This window comes from Athene noctua, chromosome 13 (genome assembly GCF_965140245.1).
Source record: "Athene noctua chromosome 13, bAthNoc1.hap1.1, whole genome shotgun sequence".
Lineage (NCBI taxonomy): Eukaryota > Metazoa > Chordata > Aves > Strigiformes > Strigidae > Athene > Athene noctua.
This window is the reverse complement of record NC_134049.1, coordinates 2,397,388-2,420,558: the sequence shown is the minus strand read 5'-3', so window position 1 is coordinate 2,420,558 and position 23,171 is coordinate 2,397,388. Positions and strand designations below refer to the sequence as shown.

The window sequence follows — 23,171 nt, the reverse complement described above, 5'->3', positions numbered from 1 at the left end:
ACAAAAGAAATCAAAGCCATGTTTCCCTTTCTTGCATTCATTGCAAACAGCGATCTTTACCCACTTTGAAACATTCCCAGGAATAAGATCTTCCTTGAGTATAACAGAGAAGTTCTGCCAAAAAAAAAAAAAAAAAAAAAAAGAGCAGGAAAAAAGAAGAAACCCAAACCAAACAATATAAAAGGAATATACAAACAAAACAACCCCTACAAAATAAATAAGAATTATAAAGCTTTTTTTAAGTAACCTTAACAATTATCAAACTAGTAAGTTCTGCCTTATCACATAGACTCTCTATACAACATAACCCTAAAGATTTATTACTATGAGGTATTTGGAGGAATTGGTAAAAGCGATGCACGGCCTGTCTGGGCTGAGGGACTCAAGCTGCTTTGGGGTAAAGAAGAGGGAACCTTTGGTTTGTCAGCAAGAAAGTGGAAAAAAACATTTTCCTTTGGTATCAAAGAAAGTTTCATTGCATGGTTGCACGGCAAAAAGCACCACGGTGAAGAATTATTCCTTTTTTCATTAGTGGCCTTTCTAACAGGCTGAGGTATTCAAAGAGTATAAGGTGAGAGATAAAGAGGTCAACAGCGGTTTAACACTTTGGTTCAAGCAAGGCACTCGTCCTATGAGTTTACAAAGTTTGCAACATGTTTGCCTAGAGCTTTATTATTATTATTATTATCCTTATCATCATCAGTAGTAGCAGTTGTAGCAAGAGAAGTATCCGTAAGGTTATTAGCATTAAGAATGAAGACAAGGTTACACACTGAGTGAAGGTGAGGAGGGGGGGTCAAGGGGACGGGGTTAAGAAGGAGGATGAGTTCCCTTTCCAGACAGAGGCCGTGCATGAAAAATCTTTGGTATTCTTTGGTATCATCAATGTGATTAAAATCACCAATGGAAATCGAGTGAGGTAGCGTCTTTGGTTCACACTATAAATAGTAGATCTTTACACACTTTTTTTTCTTTTTTTTTCTTTTTTTTTTTTTTTTTTTAACACGTGGAAGTAGCTATTCCTTACCTTTTGCTTCTTTGTCTTTAGCAAATAGTTACCAAATGTATTGTAAAGCTAACCACACCACAATAATAAACCAGGAGGCTAAGCAAAGTCTCAAAATTAGCCCCTGGGCCTTTGAATGCACCCAAACGCAGCGAGATAGAAAAGGGTAAGTGCTTTCTCTTTGTTTGCTAAATGCATAGTTTTCATCCTTATGTACAAAGGAGGAGGAAGAGGAGGAGGATAGGAGGAAGAGTAGTAGAAAGAAGGACCATTTTGGGGGGTAAAAATGTCTTGTTTACAACTCAGGTGAGGAGAGGTGTCCTAAGACTCTTTGGTATAAGCTCCGTGGTGTTGCCGAGCCCTCGGGGTGGGCAGTGCCCATCCCTACCGCGGCCTTGTCCTGAATCCCTCCGGGAGAGGAGAGGTGCCGCGGGCAGCCCTGGTGCCGGGGCTCCCCTGGCCGCTTCAGCTGCTGGGGAATTTGCTTCTGGCGTAGGATGGAGCAGGAGCAAATTCTCAAGCGAAAGCCCTGCTGCTGGCTCGCTCGCTCTTGTTGGGTTTGCTTTACCTGAGTAAGGAGAGGAGGCTGAGGCCCCTGGAAAGCAATGCGGGGGCTGACGTAGTGCTATGGGTGGTCTGAATTTTGATTTTTTTTTTTTTTTTTTTTTAATCCTGGAAAGCTAATAATGCCATTTACAATGGGGATGGATGTGGACAGTTCACCTCTTGGCCAGCCTCCCCTCGTGGGTCACTGTGGTCAGGTTTGGATGCAGCCTATGAGCCGAATGCGTGTTCCTAATGCCCTCTCGCCCGTGGAGTCACCTCGGACTGAAGCCCCATCTCCCGATGCTCCCAAACTGTGGCAGGTTCTGCTCCCTCTCCTAACCCTTCCTGGCAGATCTTTAGGTCCTTTTTTTTTTTTTTTTTTTTTTTTTTTTCGGAATTTGAAACTAATTTCCATTTTGTCAGGAACGAAGTGAGCCAAAAGACTAACACTAGTAGGACAGAGACAGGCTTTTGTGTGTCATGGGAAGTGCAGCATTAGGAGGAAGCTCCCCTGTAAGGATGCCCTGCTGAGGAACGGACACGATCCGAGCTGGGGAGCACCAGGTAACCTGTCCGTGCTTCAGGCGGTGCGGCCGGGCCGTCTGCTCAGAGGTAAAACAGCTTTACAGGCAGAATGAGCAGTTCCATAGTTATTTGCTTCATGTTTTGAAAAGAAATAAAGAAAAGTGTGTTCTTTGCCTATTCAGAGTATGAGGCGCATATTGCTTATGGGAAGAGTGGTTTTGTTCCTAATGGCTTATAAAAAAACCAGAAGGCTTATATATACTTAAACAGAGATGAAAACAAAACAAAACAAAACACTTAAAAATCTATAACTTGTGCATCAGTTTTAGTGTGTGTGGACATATGTGTGCGCATGTATACATACATACACCCCATAAAAATGTGTGTGCGTGTATATATGCACAGACCTATTCAGGGGCTTGCATGTGTGTGTGTATCAGAGATCCTGAAATTGCATATTGGGTGCAAATTTAATGCTGGTATGAAAGTTCTCTTTGGTTTCAGCAAGTAGTCTCTCAAGACAGTACAATGGAAATACTAAAAAAATGCGGCAATGTACTTTGAATTTCCCTGCATTTTAAAATTCTCAAGTTTTAAATAAATAAGGCTTTCTTTTCTAAACTATAGGTACGTTACAAAGCAGTGTTTTGCTGGAAAAAACTAAAACGTTAGTTATCACTGTCCTTTATTAACCTTACACTAACGAGACTGCATTCATAAGATACTTTTATGCGTGAGCTCATTAATGATTCCGTGTCAATTTTGTCTCTGTGGGGATGGAACACTTCAAAAGAAAGCTTGCTAAAATTTAAGGTAAGCTAGAGACTTGAAAAACTCACAGATTAGATTACATTTTCACAGACAATTGCTTTGTCCGTTTTAAAGTGGGTTTAACATATGGAAACGTGGAGAAATATTCAGTGCCAAAAATCTCGGGTTTATTTCGCTTTATTTTAATTGAGAGATATTTCATCTGTATTCTAAACACTTACTGGAAATTAACTGTATACCCTGAACCTTGACTAGACCCTGTCCTCTTGGGAAACAAGTGGTGCTACGAAGTTGCTTAACTTTGGTGTCACTGGTATTTTGAGTGGGCTTCATCCCAAAAGCCAGTATCTGCTGTTATTGATGGTGGCTGGATTCTAGTTTACCTTGAATTTTCCGTTCTCTCTCTCTTTTTTTTTTTTTTTAAAAAAAAGAAAAAGAAAAAGAAAAAAGGGTATAAATAAGATTGCCTATTTCTAATCCTTGCATTGGGCCTATACCTGCGTATTACTTTGGAATTTAATGTACCTAGCAGAACTACTAGAGCAATTTGAAACACCGGTTAGAAATCTAACAGGCACATGTATGTTTTTTTAAAGTCTATTTTCCCCTTACACTAAAATTTAATATGCAGATTTTGCACGGTTTTCTTTTTAATTTTATCAGAGTAGGAATGGGATGATTTCTCTCCTATGGGTCTGTTAGCAACAGAGCTTTTCAAGCTTTTCAGCTACAAACTTTAAACTATTTCATGCATTATCCTGATTAATTGATGAGCAAGAAAGAATGCACAGGACAAAAGCTCAGCCTGCTACACAGATACGACACCACAAAACATCAGGCTGTATCAGTGTCATGGGAATTTTGCTATTGACTTCAGAGGCACCAGGATTTGGCCTTCCAAAAGCACCACCGGAGATCCTGCCGGAGTTCTCCCCACCAACGTTAACTGATGTTGTACCACTCTTTTCAACGGGAAAAAGACCACGAGCCTTCAAAGCTATTGCGATTCCTTTGCCTAGTGAAGTCAATAGTTAAAAAAAGCTCACCGATGTCAATGAGTATTGATCAGATGCTAAGCCCTGTGGTTTTACATTTCGCAACTCTTTTCGGTTTTTGCATACCCGACGCCTCAGGTCTCCAGTTTGCAGGCTAGGTGGCAGAGCTGAGCTGCGGTCACAGGCAGCGCTCGGTTTGCGAAGAGCCTTGTTCAACGGCTTCCAGCAACATCAGCCCGGGAGAGTGTAACAGGGGGGTACAGGCACAGTAGCTACCACACGATCTTACCCATGGCTGTAACGGCCCCTTTTTTTTTGCTCCCGTTGAAGCCAGCGACAAAAAGGCTCCCTGACTTCATCGGCAGCAGCATCCCGTTATCAGTACCCGTGCTCTGACAGGGGCTGCGATCTCCTCGGACGACATTCTTTCTTGCCAATCATGGAAAGAAACAATAATGTGGTTTTACTAATTGCAAATAACAGTCTTGATTACAAGTTTTATGTGTTATACAGTTAGATTAGTTTATACCTATAACTCTACATAGTATTTTGTGTAAAAATAGCTTTGGAATATTAAAATCATTGCAATAAAATACCTGCAATATAATTATTAAATGTGTTCTTTGGTAGCTAGTCGATTTTTTTTTTTTTTTATGGATGGAATAGTTTTCCTTTTTTTTAAATCTGAACATTCCTTAACAAACAAAGAGAATGCACTGGTTTAGGTACCATTCAAAATTTCTTTGCCTAGTTTGAACTTGTTTCCAGGCATCACACCGGTTAAGTTCAAACCATGAAACAGCAAAAATCACACTACCCTTCCAATGAATTCAGACGACTCCACGCTTTGTCAGTTGTGCCATGGCACAACCCTCTCTGAAGACCAGCCCTGACTAAGTCCCTAACCGCTGGCGTGTACGCAGTACAGATACACTCTACACCTTCATGGCAATTCCTGTGGGAATGAAGAGCCATATCTGAGGAGATGTCCGTTCAATGACAAGAAATCACTATGCTCCAAACCACTAAACAGCCAAGTACGGTGAAGATGATCATGGGTGAAGGTGTAAGACCAGTGGTCTGTTTCTCTTCCTTTTGCGTTCCGTTTCATTCCCTCCATTTCGCTTTCTTCTTCCTCTCTTATTTTTTTGCAAGTCGTCGTCCTACTAAAGTGTGTGTCTTAGAACAAAGTCATAATGCAGGTGAAATAAGTCTTTGGTTTCTTTGGACTTATAAATAACATTTTTTTCAAATAGTTCTAAGTATAAACCTGCTATCTTGAGGTCCTGGTCTGTCTTTATTTATTTATTTATTTATTTTTAAAGCTTTTCCACCGAGGTTTAGTTCGTGGTTATTCCTTCATGCTTTGGTACAAGTGCTTGATGAAGAAGATGAGTTGCCTGAATTGGAGCTGCCCTCGTCTTGCCACTTATCCAGACTCCTCCTCCGTGCATTCATGAAAAAGTTGCTGACGGTGCTCAGCTCCAACCCGAGCTGCTGGGAAATGGTGATTTGTAATTCTTTGGATGGACGCTTATTTTCCTTGAATATTGCATGTAGAGTTCGACGCTGGACATCCGTGAAGACCAACCGAGGCTTTTTGGGTGTATTCCCTCTATCCTTCCCGTGCTCTTGTTCTTTCCTCTTGCACGCTGCAAGAAAGGGGAGGACGGTTAGAGAGGGCTGGCGGAGGACAGGACAGGGAAAAAGGGCCCTCTGTGTCAGGTTCCAAACTTGGAGAAGATGTGTGACATTTCATTTTCTAACTTATTAAAAACTATAAAATAATATAAGGCATAGAAGTTAGAAAATACCTTTGTCATCGTCAAAACTCAACAAATGCTACTATTGAGAGCTTGCATTCTGATAACACCCCTCAGTTCTCGGAATTTAACTATGGGATAGAGTGGGAAGTCAGTGAGCTCTAAAGACAACCTTCCCACTTCTTTTACCTTCATTATGTGTTGTCAATCCATTTCTGTAGGTTTTTTTATTGGCTGAGAAATAAGAAACTGGGAGAAACCAGGATGCTACTACAGCCTTACAGGCCAGATGATTACGTATTCTGAACAAAATAAACCACGTTTTGACATGAAAAACAAAGGTAGAGTAAATCTTCCTTTTCACCTTATTTCACCTATCATCTCTTCTTTCCTTTTCAGAATGTTATTTTGCTCTACAGCAAAAGGGCTCCTGCAATTTGAAATCTGCGTTGCAGATCTCCTGCCAGGCAGGATCTGACGGGATGGGAGGGTGACTCTTGATCCCCCCCCCGACTGTCTGCCGGCTCATCGTGTTAGCATTTCGCTAAGGTAAAGGTTTCCTTGGGAGGACAGGTTGTTCTGTCTCACTTTCAAGGAGTCTGAAGTCGTCTGTTTCCCCTTTTTTCTCTAACAATGTCCTTTAATACTGATTTAAAGATGTATTTCTGACAGTAATATGGATGTTCTGTCTCTGCCTGCCTAGTCCCGATTTCTGTGGAGATCAGTGCTGATTATATGAAGAATTTTGCGCAGTGTCTCTACCTATTCCACACTTACTGGAACGAAAACAGCAAATTGCTTTACAAAGGTCCTTCTCACATCTTTTATTGCTACCAAGAGCCAGCCTTGGCATGAGGGTTTAATTGCTTGAGGAAGGTCTAAAAACAGTCATTCCACCTTTTGTACTTGGAGCAGGAGCAACTGCACAGACCAGACAGCAAGATTCAGGAGATGCAAAGGCACCTTCTTGCTGGCCCAGGCAGGCAGGGACCAAGACACTGGTGTCTCAGCCCCCTCTGAGGAGAAGCTTCTGAAGAGCTCCCTAACAATATATGTTCCAGCTACACACTCCTTCATCAGCAATGACACATCCATCAAATGGACTGGATGCCAAACTCATACCCTCTACGGTTATTTTTATCCGAAAACCTTTGAAGAGTGCTTTGAAGTTACATCCTGACCTCTACAACGCTGTGGAGCTCCTGGGCTGAAAACTAGGTTTCCTCATGCAAGCGAACCCCCCCCCCCCCCCCCCACTGAAGATAAGAGGCTGAATTCAGTGTGAGGATCGGTGCCTCTTGAAATAATTCTGCACCCCCATAGAAAGTCAACACTTTGGTAGCTCAAGGGTTAAAAATAATTTTGCAAGAATATTTACTGACAAATACTAGGAATCAGGAGCAAAGAAGATATCAACAGCAGCTCAAGCTTTTATACCCCTCTGACCATCTGATGATCTGAAGTTCCCGTGAGAGCAGCCTCCAGCTCTGACTGTCCCTGCTAACGGGCTCGTGCAGAAAAGGAGACAAACCAACCTCAGGTAATGTTTGCCGTGCCTCACACTTCATTTCTGCTCATGCTGCTTTACACCTCCCTTTCTCAAAGACAACACAAATTCCAGCTTTCACCCAGAGTGCCTACCCTGTCCAGATCGCCGTCTGTCACACAACCCAAACTACACAAACACCGTGATCCGAGCCGACGCTGCACGACGCTCCATTTGTCACCTCACAAATGACAGTGGCAGCACCAGATATACAAAGCTAGTCCAATCCGTGGTGTAAACCTCTGGGGTTTCAACCACAAACTAGTACATGAGTCCTCTGAAATCATAAAGAATAACAAAAAAACCCAACCATCTATTGTGAAACTAACTTGTTTAACCCTTGTGCTCATCTCCTGAAATGCAATATTCCTGAAGAATCGTTTCCTTAGAACATGTCCCAAGAGTTGCAACATACCTTGTCCTTCAACTTCAGTTGTATCACAAACCTCATAATTATTTCTTACACTACAGCGGTAAGAAAGGTGTGCTCATTGCTGGGAAGAAAAAATAAATCCCCTCCAGTCTATGGTACAAATAACCCAATTTTAGTATTTTGCAAATAAAATTTCATTTTAGTCAAGCCCATCAGAAGGTGAGTGTTGAGGTTCCCGTGGTGCTCCCTGCAGAACCTGGGAGCCGTCCTTTCCTCCTGCAGACCAGCGTGGACTTTATTTTTTATCAAATTATCATGCAGGATTGTTGGTTTCCTAAGGCTGAGTCCACACCCGATGGGATTAGGTGAAGATAAGCTCTAGTTTAGCCTGAGAAATAAGACAGTTCTTGTCCTCACATCTAAGCTGGACTTCTTTTACTTTGAATGAAGGACTAGTGATGTATCGGCTCAGAGTGTGAGATACTGAGTCAGTTGCAATTTGGGACCTTATCTGAGACACAAGGACCCCCAGAGAACAGGTTCAGTCCTTGTGGGACATGGCACAGCCCAGCAGGTGACCCCGAGGCAGCCGTTGCCCCCCAGCAGCGCCATCCTGCTGAGCCCAGTGGGGTCTCCGGGTCCTCCTGTACCCCCCGTGCCTGCCGAGCAGCCACTCGCCCGTCTCTGCCCAGCATTGCTTCCAACCCTTTTCCACCTGGGGGAGACTGGCGGCACCTTCAAACCCCTCATCATTTTCAGGCAATGCAAAAGTTTTCAGCTCTACTCCCGTGAGCATTCACCAGAAGCAGATTGAGGGAAAAATTTTCCAATACTCTTGACTGTTCAAAGAGTCCTTACACACAGCGCTGCCAGGCCTCGGGCTGTGAGCAGCAAGGGTGGATCCCACCTCTCATCTTCTGCCTTGCCCAGACTCAGGAATATTAATAGCACTTAAAAATAAATAATGGTGATAATGAAAAACCGTAATAGGGTTTCCTGACGATCGTTTTCCCTGCACTGGAGCCAATCAATTTTAATAATAAATTGTAGCTTTCAGCTTGCCAGAGAACAAATGTACACCACGGGATAAAACCCGTTCCAGCATGAGAGTCTCTCGGAGCGGGCACAGAGGGACCAGCCCACGCTGGGGGGGTGAGGTGCCGGGGCCCCCACCCGGTGCCAGCAGCCTGCGCTCAGCACCTACGCGGCGGCTCCGCCTGCTCCGGCCAGGCCTCCCCCATGCCACCAGGGGTGTCCTCTGAAGTCAGAGGCTCCAGAGACACTGGCTGAAAACATTTTTTGGAAAAAAAACCCCACCCAGAGCCTGTCTTCAAAACTGTTTCTCGTACACTTTCACCTGGATTTGGTTGTGCGCAGCAGAGGGGGATTAATTTGCACCGTGAGCACTGAGCGACCTCTCCCACCGCACCGAACCTCAACTCGGGTGCTCTGTGGGGTGCAGTGCTCCCCAGGGGCGTGCACCTCTCCCACGGCACACCTGATTGCCTGCTGCCCCCCCATGCTGCCTGCTGTCCCCCCACACTGCCTGCTGCCCCCCAACACTGCCTGCTGCCCCCCCACGCTGTCTGCTGCCCCCCCACACTGCCTGCTGCCCCCCCACGCTGCCTGCTGCCCCCCACACACTGCCTGCTGCCCCCCCACGCTGCCCTTGCTCCCCACTGCAGACAGCCACGCTCCTTGTCTCTGGGCTGCCCCGGCTGAGCGATGCTCCTTGTGATGCCTTTTGCAAAAGGCTTAAGAAAGTCTAGTTAAGAAAAAAGCAAAGCAGAGGATAAAGTGTCACTCTGACTCTGGCAACACATGTGCAGATGTGACAGTGTAATATTATTAGTGCCAGAAGGAGCCTTATAAATCCACAGCTGAACTCTGGCCTCTTCCAGTCACTTCCATCTCTCTCTGCCCTGAGCAACAGATATTTTTGACACTTGCAATCCTCCTGATACAGTCCATCAATCTATTTTTGTCTCCCTTTGTTCCTCCAAAGTCGCCCAAGGGATTTGGCCGAGTTCACTTGCCAAACCTTGTAAGGTCTGTACCTCTCACGGAGACCCAACTGGGCCTGTGCGTGGTACAGAACCGGGGTCTCGCTGCCTCAGCTCCACCACCTCTCGCTGCTTTTCCGGAGCTCCCGGCCGGCCCGGCTACGCGCAGCACGGCGGGATCAGCCCTGCTCTGCCGGGGGTGCAGCAGGATCGGCTCCCCTATGAAAACGCACTAATTGCATCTTTAGCTTGAGATGGTGAAGAGGATATTTTGCCCACCTGTGATGTGAACTACACTGTTCTGTCAGTCTAAAAGTCAAGATTACAGTAAGCTCAGGTGTTAACGCTGATGCTTGATCTAGTCTTTCATCCCTAGAGGGTGGATCTCCTTTTAAAATCTAAGGAAAAAGCCCTGATTACCATAAATCAATTTTCAGGAGCACTTGGTACATACATGTGTGCCTAGCTGTATCTGGCGAACATGAATTTCCTTCCTGAAAACCAGAAGCAGAGAATGAAACTGAAATTACTCTCAATAAACCTGCTTTCTGCTGGTTTGTTTGGGGCACATAATAAAATACCACCACAAGTTCTGCTGGCTGCTTTTCTGTAAAATTGGCACCAGAGCAGGGGCAACGACAACGGAAAATCCTGCCTGGGCAAACACTGCCCCAGGCCCTGTGACTAGTTGTGAGGGTAGGTGGCCACTCTCAGGCTGGAGAAGTGGCAGATGCTGAGGAAGCAGAAGGTGAATTTTGAGGGGGTTTCAGACCTGGCACCGAGAGCGCGGTGCCCTTACACACACCTCGAGAGGCTGAGGCAGCGGCCGTGTGCTCCAAAGGGCCACACAGCTCCCCAGCTGCCAGCAGCAGCTCCCACAGCCCCCAGACAGGCACACACAGGGGCCGTGACCAGGGTTGTGACTGTACAGAGTGGCTGGAAAAGGAGGAGAGCCACTGGGCAGCAGGAGGGGGGCACGCCTGGCCGAGGGCACCTCAACAGCACATGGCATCCCGGCTCCTGCTGGCAGGGAAGTGCACAGTCCCACCAGCGCCTGCGCAGCGCTCCACTCACCCCGTGGAGGAGGAAGCCAAGGCACACAGTGGGTCTCTGCCTACAGGGAGCCCTTTTCTATCTGTCTGTGCCCAGAGCAGGTCCAGACCAGCAGCGAGGACACACAGACGTGATCACATCTCCAGCCATGCTGGAGTCAGAGCCTGGCTGACACGGGAGGGAGATCGTGTGCCGGCCACCAGCAATGGGATACGGGGCCCTTCACCCTGAGGTGACAGGTCCCATTTCCAGCTCTGGCCCAGGTCACTGCTGACCACAAGCCATTATTCCTTGATGGCCATTGAGTGCCCTGCACGAGAAGAGGCAGTGGTCTTGGGTCAGCTCCCCATGAGCACGTTCACACCATGCTAATTCCCATCACATTTGACACATTATTTGACACCAGTTCGCACCGTGGCTGGAAGGTTGAGCTGGACACTACAGGCAGAAGGAGACTAAGAACCCATTTTGTAGCTGAAATGTTCATTCTGGGGAACAAAGAGGACTGGGGATCTCTTATGACTGTGGGCTTGGCTCTGTCTTGCCTGAGCAGGCACCTTCTAGTTGCTTCACACCAGAAGAGAAACTCAGCTCTGAGCTCTGGGGTCTTCACCACCAGCCCCACTGGACTGGTTTAGTTTTGAGGACTGTCCCACCCTTACTATTCATGAACATTATGTTTGCTTCAGACGGGTAGCAGAAGAAAACAACTGCTTTATGCTTCTCTCAAAGACTCCAGTGTGAGACTCCCAGAAAGCAGTGGGGAGTTTAGAGCCAACAGCTTCACTGCTGTGGGTTCAGAGCAGTTACCCTTCCCACGAGTGGGAAAACCTCGAGAAACGATGCAGCCCAGCTCAGAGAAGTGCTGACAAAAGCCCTGCATTTCTGCATGTGCCATAGGAGAGATAAGGAGAGAGATTTTAGACTGACTTGAGTTCTCAAAAGTTTTGTGATTATCAACTTTTCTCCCTCCTCTTGCAAAGCTGAGTCTTTTAGCTATCCTAACTTCATGTGTACAGGATATATCTTAGAGAAACAAAAAACCCTTATAGAATTTTTTCCTTACATAGATATTTTCTAATCTTTATTGTGTTGGGTCTACAAAGGCTGGGACCTGCCTCATCTACAGCCTGAACTCTGCACACGAAGATCCCGGGAATCATTTTGTAAAGCATCTGCTTCTAGTTTTGAAATATCAAAAAACATCCAATAAAATTTTTAGAGAGTGAAAACTCTTCCCTGGTACAAGCTAGAGAATATCCTGGAGGATATTCTTCCGAAGGAATCTCTACCTTTGGGTGGAAAAGGCAGCAGGGTTTCTGTAGGGAGTTGAAGCTGCTTATGGACTTTGGCCGTCAGAGATAGTCCTGCTCACACTGGCTGCGACAGCTCGGTGGAAGCAAGTAGCCCAAAGTTTATGACAAATTCCTGGTGATGATAATATATAATAAAGTGTGATATGCTCTATCCTTATCATGTGAGTAACACCTCTGGAACACGCAGAGACACACACAGATGATAGATCTTGCCTAGTTATCAAAAGCTTCATATTTGGGGGGATATGAGAACAAGACAAGGGGCCTATAAGATGCTACCTGAGAACAGACTTCACCACTACAAGCAAGCAAATCTGTCTGACCTGGATGAATAACCACAACCGCTGCGTGCCATTCGCTCCCATACGCTGTCATGTGGGGGTCCCCTGCGCTGCCCCATCCTGCGTGTCACTGCTCCGTGCCCTTCGGAGGAGCCTGGGGGTCGGGATCCCTCCAGACAGGGGGGGATGAGACAGAGCCCCTGCGCCTCGGGGTCCTCGTGGCCACGTGCTCCTGCTGCAGCGGGCAGTGACCGGCGTTGCTGCCGCAGGGAGCATCCCCCAGGGTCCAACCTGCCGCAGGATGAGGCTGTCCACACGCCAGCGGTGCAAGTCTACACGGGTGACACCATCCGTCGGCTGCTCCCCAAAACTCCCCTTTCAGCTGAAGAGGGTATGGGATATTCTGAAGTGTCTGAAGCCACACTCAATTCTTATTACTCCCGGCATCGTTCAGCGTTTTGCCTTGTCTCTCCTGTGATTTGTATTCACGCTTCGAGCGCGTGAACCCAGCTACCGGGTGCTCATTTGATCTGTATCACATCTCTGCCATCAAGCCCAGGCAAAACTCCTTCTTTTGGTGTCTCCGAACATGAAAAGAGATAAATAAAACCGCATTCCGATACGGGAAGCTCACAGAATGACATCAGCCTGCCCACACACAGATCCCAGCTGAGGCTGAATGGTAAACACCTCACTCCTGGGCGCTGTATTAAAATGAGCGACCTTAATTTGCTGCTGCTGGAATAATAAAGTCAATCTGGCTGAGGAGCGCTGACTCCTCAGTTTGGGATTCTGGGGTTTGCACAGACTCACAGTGCTGATGGATCTGTCACCCCCCGCGCGAGCTGACATCACCGGTTACAGAATTGTGTTGCTAAGTGGATCAATCCGGGGAAAGCACCCGATTTCCCTGTGATATCATTTAAAGTAAACGTTAAATTTCTTTAGCTGGGTCTTTAGTTAACCATATTACTGTGACAAATATTTCTTTGTCTAGCATAAGTAATTAGAATTTAATCACTTTAACTGCGTCTTAATTACCCCCAATGAATTGAAAGGACATTTAATAGCAAAGATTAAATTGCCTTAATGAACGATTTTTGCGACTACATCAATTTTTTAATCGCGTTAGCGCTGCCCGGCGCACCACCCCCCCACACCCCCCCGCAGCGGCGCAAAAGCAGCCCCCGGCCCCTGGGGGGAGCCCGCTCCCTGCCGCTGCCCAGCGCGGGGGGGCGCGCATCGCTCCGCACCGCTCCGCACCGCACCGCACTGCCCAGCCAGGGACCGCCGCCCGCTCCGCATCCGCGCTGCTCTGTACCGCGCCGCCCGCTCCGCACCTGCCCGCTCCGCTCCGCGCCGGCTCCGCCGGGGCGGTCCCAGCGCGCAGCCCCGGCCTCGCCTCGCCTGGCGGGGCCGAACCCTTCCGCGGGCGCGTTGCTCCGGCTCTGCCTGCTCCCCAGCCCGGCGCTCCGCCGCAGCCGAGAAGGGACTTTCTGAAGGGTGGAAGCGCCGCGATCCGCTGCAAAACCTTCACCGGGACACGAAGGGTCGTCAGGTTTCCTTAAAAACTCCCCCCTGCGGACCCCCCCGCCCCGGTTTTGAAGCCCTCAGTCGATTCCGACAATATACTCCCAATAGCCAGCGATGTCTCAAGCGAACGAGAACCGCGGCGGCGGTGACATAAGGAAGCCCCTCGGGGTTTTTTTTTTGGGGGGGGAGGTCACGGCACAGTGTGGCAGCCTCCCTCTGCGGGGGGGGGGGGGAGCGCTGCGGGAACCTGCCTGCGCTACCTGCGCCGCCTCTGCATGACTTCTTACCTGGATGCGCGGAGCGGTGTACGCAGCCGCGCTGGGCCTTAAAAAGATCCACAACCTTAGAGCTTCCGCACGGGAGCCGCTAAGGAAGAGGCCCCCGTGTCATCCGATTTAATACTTTCGGCTATTTGAAGAAGCGGCATTTCTAATGGTCCAGCTGAAAGCGCTTGCGCACACCAGCGCCGAGGTTGCGGGGTCCGCGACAGCTTGCGATGCCGCTCGCGCACCCGCGGAACGGCAATCCATCGCCTTTTAATTGCCATTCGGGCTGCACATAAAATGTTACCGCTGAGACTTCCTATCGCCCTAAAATGGGAAAAAATCAAAACTACTGTTGAGCTAATAAATTGTTCCTATAAATTACTCTTTCAGCATCATAAAACTGACTTCCTCTTAAGCAAAATGGCTCAAGTAAAGCCGCATTTCCGAAGACAGTCAGTAAGCATCGGTTGCTTCTCTGTCAGGATATGATTTATCCAGGTAGATTTATGTCTGAAACGCGAATCAACGTTTATCGATTTGATCATGAAAGCACCCGACAGCGATGCCATGCTGGGTCCCCGCTCGGTCCTCGGGAAAAACTCCCCTCGATGCCTCTGCTCTTCAGGTTAAAGTCACCAGCACTTCAGCAGGAGCTCCCGCGCTTAAGAGTCACTTCAGGTTTCCCTCGAAACGAACTTGTCCCTTGGAGGAGGTTGCGGGGGTCCTTCCGCTACACAGAGGCTGCCCGGGGCAGCCACGGGCTTCGCTCTAGTGCCGCTACACGCAGACGCGGGCACCGAGGGGTTCCTGCATTCCCACGTCATTTGGCCCCAGTCCAGCCCTCCCGGTGCCCGCCGGCTGAGGGAGGAGCGGGGAGGATTACCGCACACGCCAGCGCCCGGGGCCCCCGCCGGTGGCACCGCGGCGGGCACGGTCCCGGCGCCCCGCACCGCGGGGCCCGGGGCAGGGTGACGCACGGCTGCGGTGCTGCGCGGGCCCTCGCTGCCGGTACTGGGCGCGGCGCCGCTCCCGGCAGCCGTGGGGCGGCTCTCGGCAACCCCCTGCGGGCGGCCTCGGGCCCGAAACGGGCGGGTTGGCCCCGCGCCGAAACCGGCTCCGCGCCGAAACCGGCCCCGCGGGAACGGGCGCGGGAACGGGCGCGGGAGCGGGCGGAGCTGTCCGCGGTGCTGAGGCGGAGCGGGGGTGGGGGCGGCACCGGCGGGCGGCGGCAGCCCGGGCACCGGCGCAGCGCTCCCCGCCAGCCCCGCAGCGCTCCCCGCCAGCCCCGCAGCGCCCGGGGGGAGCCGCCACTGCCCGGTGCGGGGCTGGGGGGCGCCCGGGCCGGCTCCCGCCAGGCGGCGGTCAGTAGATGGCGCAGAGCCCCCGGGAACCGAGGGGCTGCGGGCGGCACGGTGGCCCCGGCCGGGCGGGGCGGGCAGACGCGGCGGGCCGGGCCGGCATCGCGCCCGCAGCCCGGCCCCGCGGCGGCCCCCGTTTGGCGGCTGTTTCATCCGAACGGCAGCGGGGGTGGGAGCGGAGCGGGGCGCGACCCGCCGGCGCCTCCCCGCCACGCGGCCGGTAATTAAAACAAGCAAACAAACCAACAAACGAGCAGGGGCCGAGCCGCGGCTCAGGGGGCGGGGGCTCCGCGGGGACGGGCGCGGGGCGGGCCCGGCCCGGTGCGGAGGAACGCGGCTCCCCGCCGCCCGGCGCCGCTCCTCCCCCCCCCGCCGGCCAAACATTAACGAAGTTGCGGCAAACGCGGCTGTAAATCAACCCCGCCGCAAGGACACGGCCGGCAAACAAGCGCGGCTCCCCGCGCCCGCCCGGCTACGCACCGGGCGCTGAGGCGGGGCGCGATCGCGCCGGGGGCGGGCAGGGGGGCCGCTCTCCCTCCCTCCCTCCCTCCTTCCCTCCGGTCCCACCGGGCCCCTTGCCTCGGCCCCGGCAGCCGCGGGGCGGTGCGCGGAGCCAGGCCCGCGGCCGTCCCCGCGGCGTGCGGGCGGCCCGCAGGACCGGGAGGGGCAGGGCCTTTCCCCCGGGCCCGCGCCGCGCTCGGGGTGGCGGCGGCGAAGCCCCCGGTCGATGCCCTCCGCCTCCCCGATGCAAATGCGTTTATGCAAAGTCCCCGCCGGGTAAATATTAAGCGGGGCCTAATGAGGCAACGGGGGCCGGGGCGGCATCGACCTTCCCCGGCGCACGCTGGGGCGGGCGGCGGGGCGAGAGGTGCAAACGGCGTTCATTAGAGTTCATATTTAATGTGGAAAACGCTCTGATTACTGTATCGATTTCTTTACAGTTAATTTGGCGAGAATTTCTCGCCGGCTTCCCAAGGCTTCGGCTGAGCCGGGATTCGCATTGGGAGCGAGAAAGGAAAAAGAGGAAGGGAGAAAAAGAGATGCACTTGCGAAAAATAACAGCCAGGTCGCAGGCAAATACCGAGCAGCCCTGGAGGGATGGGCCACCCCCCCCCCCCCAGCCCGCCTCAGCCCCGCGGGCGAGCGCCGTTGCCCCCCGGCCCCGCTCCCCTCGCCCGACCCCGCCGCCCGGGACGAGCTCGGGAGAGCCGGTCGGGAAGCGGCCGCGGCGGGGCCCCTGCGGGCCGGGCTCGCTCCGAGGGTGCCCCCCGGCAGATCCAAGGGGGCCTCGGGGGTCCCTTACACCCCTCCTCGCCCGTGCCCGAAGCGTTTCTTGGCCGCGCTTCTCCCGCGGGCGCTTCCCTCCAGCCGCGGCGCGCAGCCTGCGCGGGGCCGGTACCCTCTGCGCCTCTAACAACAAATGGCTCGAAGCAAATTATTTTTTTTCTTGAGCAAGACGAGTCGGTTTCTGCCTTCTTTATCCCCTCTTACTCCCCCCGCCCGTACGAAAATAACCTGAAATAAATTCACCCTTAAATCCCAGCAGGCTGCAGAAAGGCTCTACGTTTCCCTTGATTTTTTTTTTTTTTTTTTCCGGTATCACTTCGCTGCCTTTCCAAATGTCAGCGGGGGGAAGGGAGGGAAGACTAACTAACGGAGAAACGGCCAAAGAGATAAATATTCAGTGAGAGAGGGGGAGAGAGAGGGGGACAGACAAAGGAAAAGAGAACAGAGAGGAGAAGGAAGATGGGATGAATAAGATGGAGGCTGGAAGAGGTCAGCTTTGCAATTAGCAGTTCTGCTTACATTTCAAGAGACAGCCCAGGAAGTGTCAAGACCTCAATCCTGCTTCCATGTAACTACCAATTTTTCCTCTATTTGTCGGAGCTTCTGTAATCTGGGAGGTAGGAATCCTCCAGGGATGGCTGGAAGGGGCAAATGCTCAAGATAAAGTGCCGGGCAAGACCGTGAGGCCTAAAATAAGCCGAGTCCATCCCCCTCACCGCCTCCCGGCCGCTGCCTGCGGGAAACCAGAAAGGGTTTGGAGGAAAAATGGAAATGGGAAGAAATGGAGGCGGCCAGGGCTAAGCTCTACCTGATAATTCTCTAAACGCCCGGGAGTGAGTTATAATTTGGACGTGAAATTTAATTTGCGTCGGCTGGAGTAATTTATGATGTTCTGAATTGACGCTCGCACATCGATATCAATCGGGGCAGGTTTTCACCAGTTACCGAGATCCTCACACGTTTAAAACCCGCACAAAATAAAACCGACGCCTGATGCCTTTGACAGCAGGCGGCTGCCTGCAGCGCGGGACGGGCAGCGCGGAGCGGCGCGCAGCCTGCGCGGGGCGGGGCGGGGCGGTGGCTCCGGGGGCCGCCCCCCATTGGCTGCGACGCAGCGCTATGCAAATGACCACGTGCTGCGGGGCGGCCGGGCGGGGCAGCGCCGGGCGAAGCCCCCGGCAGCGCGGGGAGACCCCGCCGGGACCCGCACGGCCCGGCCCGGCCGCGGGGGACGCGGGCACGCTCGGGCGCAGCCGCCGCGGTGCGGGCCCCCCCCGGGGCCGTGCGAGCCCAGTTTGGCCCCGGGAGGCCGTTTCTGTAAGGTGCCAGCTTTCGGGATTCGTCGGAAAGGGAAGGCGGAATAATGAGGCTTTGTCTCCCTAACGGGATTACCGGGATCCGTTTATGCGAGGGCAGCGCTGGGGTGGCTGGAGGAAGGGGCGGTGTGGGGGCAGAACCGAACAATGGGGCTCTCCGGAGGCGGCAGCTGGGCAGAGCGCGGCCGCCCCCCCCCGGGCCGGGCCCGCCGCCGGGGCTGGCGGAGCTCCGCGGCCGGCCGCGCCGCCGGGGGATGCCGGCAGGCTCCGGAGCGAGGGGTTGTTTCCAGTGTCGATCTATGCAAATGAGCGGCCATTCGGCTCGACCGAATCGTCGTAAAAATACGCTCCAAATCGAAGGAAGTTCGCCTCAGCAATCGTTACGGGGGTATTGGAAACACAAACTCCATCCTCCTCTCCTGGGTAGCACCGGCAAGACGAGGGGTTTCTCCCGGTGGGGTGGCTGCCGAGGAAGGGGAGGCGGAACGGGCATTCTCGGAGAGCTCAGACCTTTGAAACCGGCTCCGCGGGAGTGGAAGCCAAAGAGAGCAACGTCCTGCGGGCGGGGGGTGTGTGTGTGTGTGCGTGTCCTGTGCGGGTCCCCCCCCAGCGCTGCGCTGGGCTTCGGGAGCCAGGAGCTTGCCTGGGAGCAGGCAAGGAGCACGGCGGTGGCCCAGCCGGGTCCCCGCACGGCCGGGGAGCGGGTCCCAATTCCCACCGTCGCGGTAGTCGCAAGCGCAGAACCGTTTGTGCCTTTGAAAGGAGGAAGATTTGGCCCTTCCCTTATTTTTTGTCCGTGAAACGGATCAGTGACCCCGGCTCCAACGCGGATTGACTGTCTCGCGTTCTCCAGGGACAAATTAATGGAGACCTATCACTTAATTAACAAACCCTCACCCACGGCATATTAAAACCGGGCTCGCACCGGGAGCGCGGGCCGGCGGAGGGGACAGGGACCGAACGGGACGGCAGCCCCCGAGCAGACGATGCGGGAGCCGCCCGGGAGCACCGAGCCCGCAGACGCCGAGGGGTTTTGAGGCTCTGGAACGGCGCGGAGACACGACACGGACCGCGCGCCTCATGCGGAGGCATCCACGCGAAATTCAGACTCCGCGGCCTAACGATAATTACAGCCAGTTGAAAAAAAAAAAAAAATCTAACGATTTTAGCCAACAGCATTCCTCAGCCACCCGCCACTCACACGCCGGGCGCGTACGGTTTGCGGGAGAGTCCCGTGGCAGCACCCCCTCACCCAGCCCGGGCGGGACGCGGCGCCAGCGCCGGCCCCGAGCCCCGCCGGTAACGCGCTGCCACCGGAGCCCGCGCCCCCGGGGCCGCCGCCACCAGCACAGAGCGGACGCACCGAGTCCCCTCGGCGGCGCGTTACCGGGGCTCCCCCACTACCCCCGGCGGTGTCGGTCCCGGCGGCGCGGGGCACCGTGCGGGACCCCGCGCACCGCCCGCCCGGGGCCGCGCGGTCCGGCCCGGTGGCTCGAGCAGCCGCAGGGTTTCCGCCTCGCCCCGCCGCCGGGCGCTGCGGATGGCGGCGGCGGCGCCCCGTTACCGGGCACAGCGAGCGCCGTCCCGCCGGCGACGGGCGAGCCCGGCGGGTGTGCCCCGCCCGGGGCAGCGGGGGAAGCCGGGGCGCCGCAGTGCGCAGCCCGAGCTCCGGCTCGGCTTTGTCTGGCAGCCGGGAGCGCGGCGCGGAGGAGCCGGACGGGGCCGGTGCGCGGAGAGGGAGCGGGAGGAGGAGAGAAACGGAGCGGCGGAGGGGGGTACCGGGGCCGCTTTCCGGGGGCAGGCAGGGACCGGGGCGGCCTGGCCAGGCCCGGGGGCCCCAGCCCCGCCGCCGCCGTGCCCCGACCGCCCCGCGGCGGGCTCACCTGCCAGCCGCAGAGCAGACATCCGCTGAAACTCCGGCTCCTGGAGCCACTTCCACATCCTGCGGAAGGTCTCCCGGCCGGATTTGAGCTTGCTCCAGGGCTTGGGGTTCCTCAGCAGGTCTGAGAGGGTCCCTTGGGAGCGGCACAGCACCCTCTGGGCGAAGATAGCCTGGGGGATGCTGTACCGCTTGAGCTCGGTGGTGATCCTCTGAGCTACTTCTTTGGTATTGATTTCTTCCATTTGCCCTGAATTACTTCCACTGTTGACCTGCGAACCAGTTACAGAAGGGTTTTGCTCCCTGGCAGAGCCCAGGATCTGCCCGTGGCTCTGGGCATTCAAGTGGGCATGGGGGTGGTGTGGGATCCCGTTGATAGGCACCATGCCAGCGGAGGTGGGGGTGAGGTGTTGGTCGCCATGCCTGGCTAACATGGCAGGGTGGTGGGCTTCAAATCCGTTTGGGGTGAGCATTTTCTCGGCGGGCATGGTGGCACTGGGGTGAGCGTAGTGGGGCAGCCCTTGCTGGGAGTTGTGGATGCTCCCCAGGCCCGATCCAGACAACGGAGAGAGGCTTTGCCCCATGCCGGTAACATCCTTATGGTAGGGGGTGTAGAGATTGTTCATAGACGCCAGACCCCTCTCGTCCCGCATGAGCGTGAAGCTGCCGCTCACGTTGCCCGGTATCCGCTGGTGGGGGTGGTGGTGGTGGTGGTGGTGGTGGTGGTGGTGAGGGAACTTGTCCGAGACCGTCGAGATGGGAGGTAGAGGCTGCAGAGGGGTCAGCGTGGTGTAGGTGCTGCTCATGCTCATGCCGGGGGGAGTCTCGCAGGCCATGGTCATGGTGGGGTGCAGGGGGCCGGTCAGCGCGTGGTCGGGCGGCCGGTGGTGGTGGTGGTAGTCGCCGCCGTCGAGGATGGTCGCCATGCCCATGGAGCGCGGGTGGGCCGGCAGGTGGCTGCCGCGGTGGGCCACGGCGCTCCGGTGGTGGGGGCTGCCGCTCATCAGGTCGGCGGCGGCGGGCACCGGCTCATGGCTCACCCCGTGCAGATCGCCGATGTTCTCCATCGCCAGCTGCGCGTTCATCGTCGGCCGTGCGGGCGGCCGGACCGCACATCTATCTGGTGGGCGGCGGGGCGTCCCGGAGCTCTGCGCGGCGGCCGCGGGCCGGTTCCTCCCCGCGGGGCTGCTGGCGGTGCTGCTGCCTCTGCCGCCGCCGGGCTGGTGGCTCTTTTTTTTTTTCCCTTTTTTTTTTTGTTGTGTGTGTGTGTGTAATTGATTTATTGGTGGTTTTTTTCCCGTTGTCGGATGACGCCGTCGGGTCGGTCCTAGGGCCCCCGCTCCCTCAGGCCGGGCTCCGCAGCCGCGGCGGGTGTCTGGCCGCGTCCCTCGCCATCTCTAGCCATGGCTCTCACTGCGCCCCGCGCTTGGACGCGGCTCCGCTGCTGCAGCGGCGCCGCCGCCGCCCCGGCGCATGCGCGCGCGCCCCGCCCCGCCCCCCGTGACGTCACCGCCCCTATTAAGGAGGCGAGTCCCGCGCGGCGCCGCCCGGGCCGGTGCGGAGCTGCCCCGTCCCGCACCGCACCCCCGCCCCGCACCCCCCGCCCGGCACAAAGGACCGGCGTCCCCGCACCCCGCCCCCGCCGGGCGGGCCGTTCCCGGTGTTCGGGCCGCCCGCCCCGCCCCTTCGGTGACTCCGCGTTTTCCGTGAGCGCGGAGCCTCCTCACCTCGCCGTGAGCTTCCGGGGCTGAGGCCGCCCTGCCCGCGGCGTCCGCGGGACGTCTGTGTGCGTGTGTGTCCCCCACCCCGCGTCCCCCCCGCGCCGTGTCCCGCAGCCGCCGGCTCCCCCGGGGACCGCTCCTCTGCGCCGCCCCACTGGGAAACTTCCCGTTACCCGGCCTGGGGGTGGCACCGGGAGCCCCACGGTGCCGCGTCCCGGGTCCGGCGGGGCACCCCCCCGGCTCAGCTCTCGCCCCCCCCCTCCCCCGACTCTTCTCCCATCCGCGGCCCCGTTCCCCCCGCGCCGAGACCCCGCTGGGTGCAGCCAGGCAATGCGATGGGGACGGCCCCCCCCCGCCTCCAGCCCCCGCCGGGGGACCCGGGGGCCGTGCCCGGCGGTGCAAGGCGAGCATATGCCCCAAGGCGCCCAGCAGCCGGACATGCCGCTGGTTTTCTTTTATTTTTTTCCCCAAAAGAAAGAAAAGGAGGAGGAGAAAGAAAAAGCGAGCCCACCCGCCAGCCCCCCTCGTTAGCCAAGGTGTCTTTATGCTGGAAGAAAGGGCAGATGTGCCTATTGTTCGCCCATTAACAATAACGAACCACGCCGGGCAGAGTGCAGCGTGTGCGCGGCGCCGAGCGGCGGGAGGGACGGGCCGAGCCGCGGGAGAGCCGCGGGGCCGCAGCCGGGAGGCACCGGGCCGGCCGCGCACAAAGGCCGCCCCGCCTCACGGCCCGGCCGCCCCCCGCCCCGCCGTCGGGGCCCGCCCGAGCTCTCGGGCACCCCGCGGAGCCGCCTGGCCCCCCCCCCCCCCCCCCCCCGCCCCGGCGGAGGCCCGGGGACATCAGGCAGGTCCCCGCCGCCGCGGGGCTCCTTTCCGAGGACAGGGGGCCGGGGCTGGGCCAAGCCCCCGCCGGCGGGATCCAACGCCAGGGCACCCCGCTCCGCTCCGCAGCTCCCCGCCGAGAGCCGGGCAGCGGTCTGTAACGGGGGGGCCGTCACACACCCCCCAACCCCCCCGCGCTCTGCCAAAGGCTCCGCGGCTCCTTCCCTGGCAGAGCCGGGGCTCCGCGGCCGGCGGGCCGCCAGCCCCACGGGGGATGCGGGCGGCGGGATCAGGGGTCGGAGCCGCTCCCAGGGCGAGTCAGCCCGGGAGGGCCGGAGGGAACCCCCGGGGTTATTTCTCGCGGCGCTACTGCCCCAACTTTACGCGAAGGCCTGCGGAGGTTCCGCCCCGGGCGAGGGGGAGCGCACTGCGCGGGGACCCGCGGGGACCCGCCGCCGCACCGGCCCCGGCGGGCGCCGGCCCCTCGCCCCGCGCTTTGAGCCCCAAGTACCGCAGCAGCGGCCGACACGGGGGGCGCGGAGGGGCCTCGGCGGCAGCGCCGGGGCCTGGCCCCGCTCCCGCCCTGGCTGCCCCCGACACAACGTCTGCGGGGACGGGGGGGGTGTCCCCGCGGGGCGCGGCCGTGGGGACCGTGCCCGCCGCTCGGCCCGCCCGGCCCGGCCTCCTCGCACTCCGGCGAGCCCCGGAGGGGAGCGGGCGGCAGCCGCTGCCTCCCCGCCGCCCGCCTCTCGCCCAGGCACCCCGCCGTGTGTCGCGGTCGCCCGTGGGGCGCTCACGGGGGACCGTGCGC

General features: G+C 55.9%; 1 protein-coding gene across 1 annotated transcript; it reads right to left on the bottom strand.

Moving 5' to 3' along the window:
* Window positions 1-1,959: 1,959 nt before the first annotated feature.
* ONECUT1 (one cut homeobox 1) lies at window positions 1,960-21,240 on the bottom strand. Its single transcript, XM_074916929.1, has 2 exons — window positions 19,822-21,240; window positions 1,960-5,495 (listed from the first exon to the last, which is right to left on the bottom strand). Exons 1-2 carry the CDS (start codon window positions 20,900-20,902, stop codon window positions 5,203-5,205), a joined length of 1,374 nt encoding a protein of 457 aa, XP_074773030.1. The 5' UTR covers window positions 20,903-21,240; the 3' UTR covers window positions 1,960-5,202.
* Window positions 21,241-23,171: the final 1,931 nt, after the last annotated feature.

Excerpts from the sequence above, each read along its gene's own strand:
- ONECUT1 (XM_074916929.1), bottom strand. The coding sequence starts at position 20,902 with ATGAACGCGCAGCTGGCGATGGAGAACATCGGCGATCTGCACGGGGTG. Across the intron at positions 5,496-19,821 it reads GTCTGCTCTGCGGCTGGCAG|CGTGCAAGAGGAAAGAACAA; the intron begins GTGAGCCCGCCG and ends CCTTTCTTGCAG.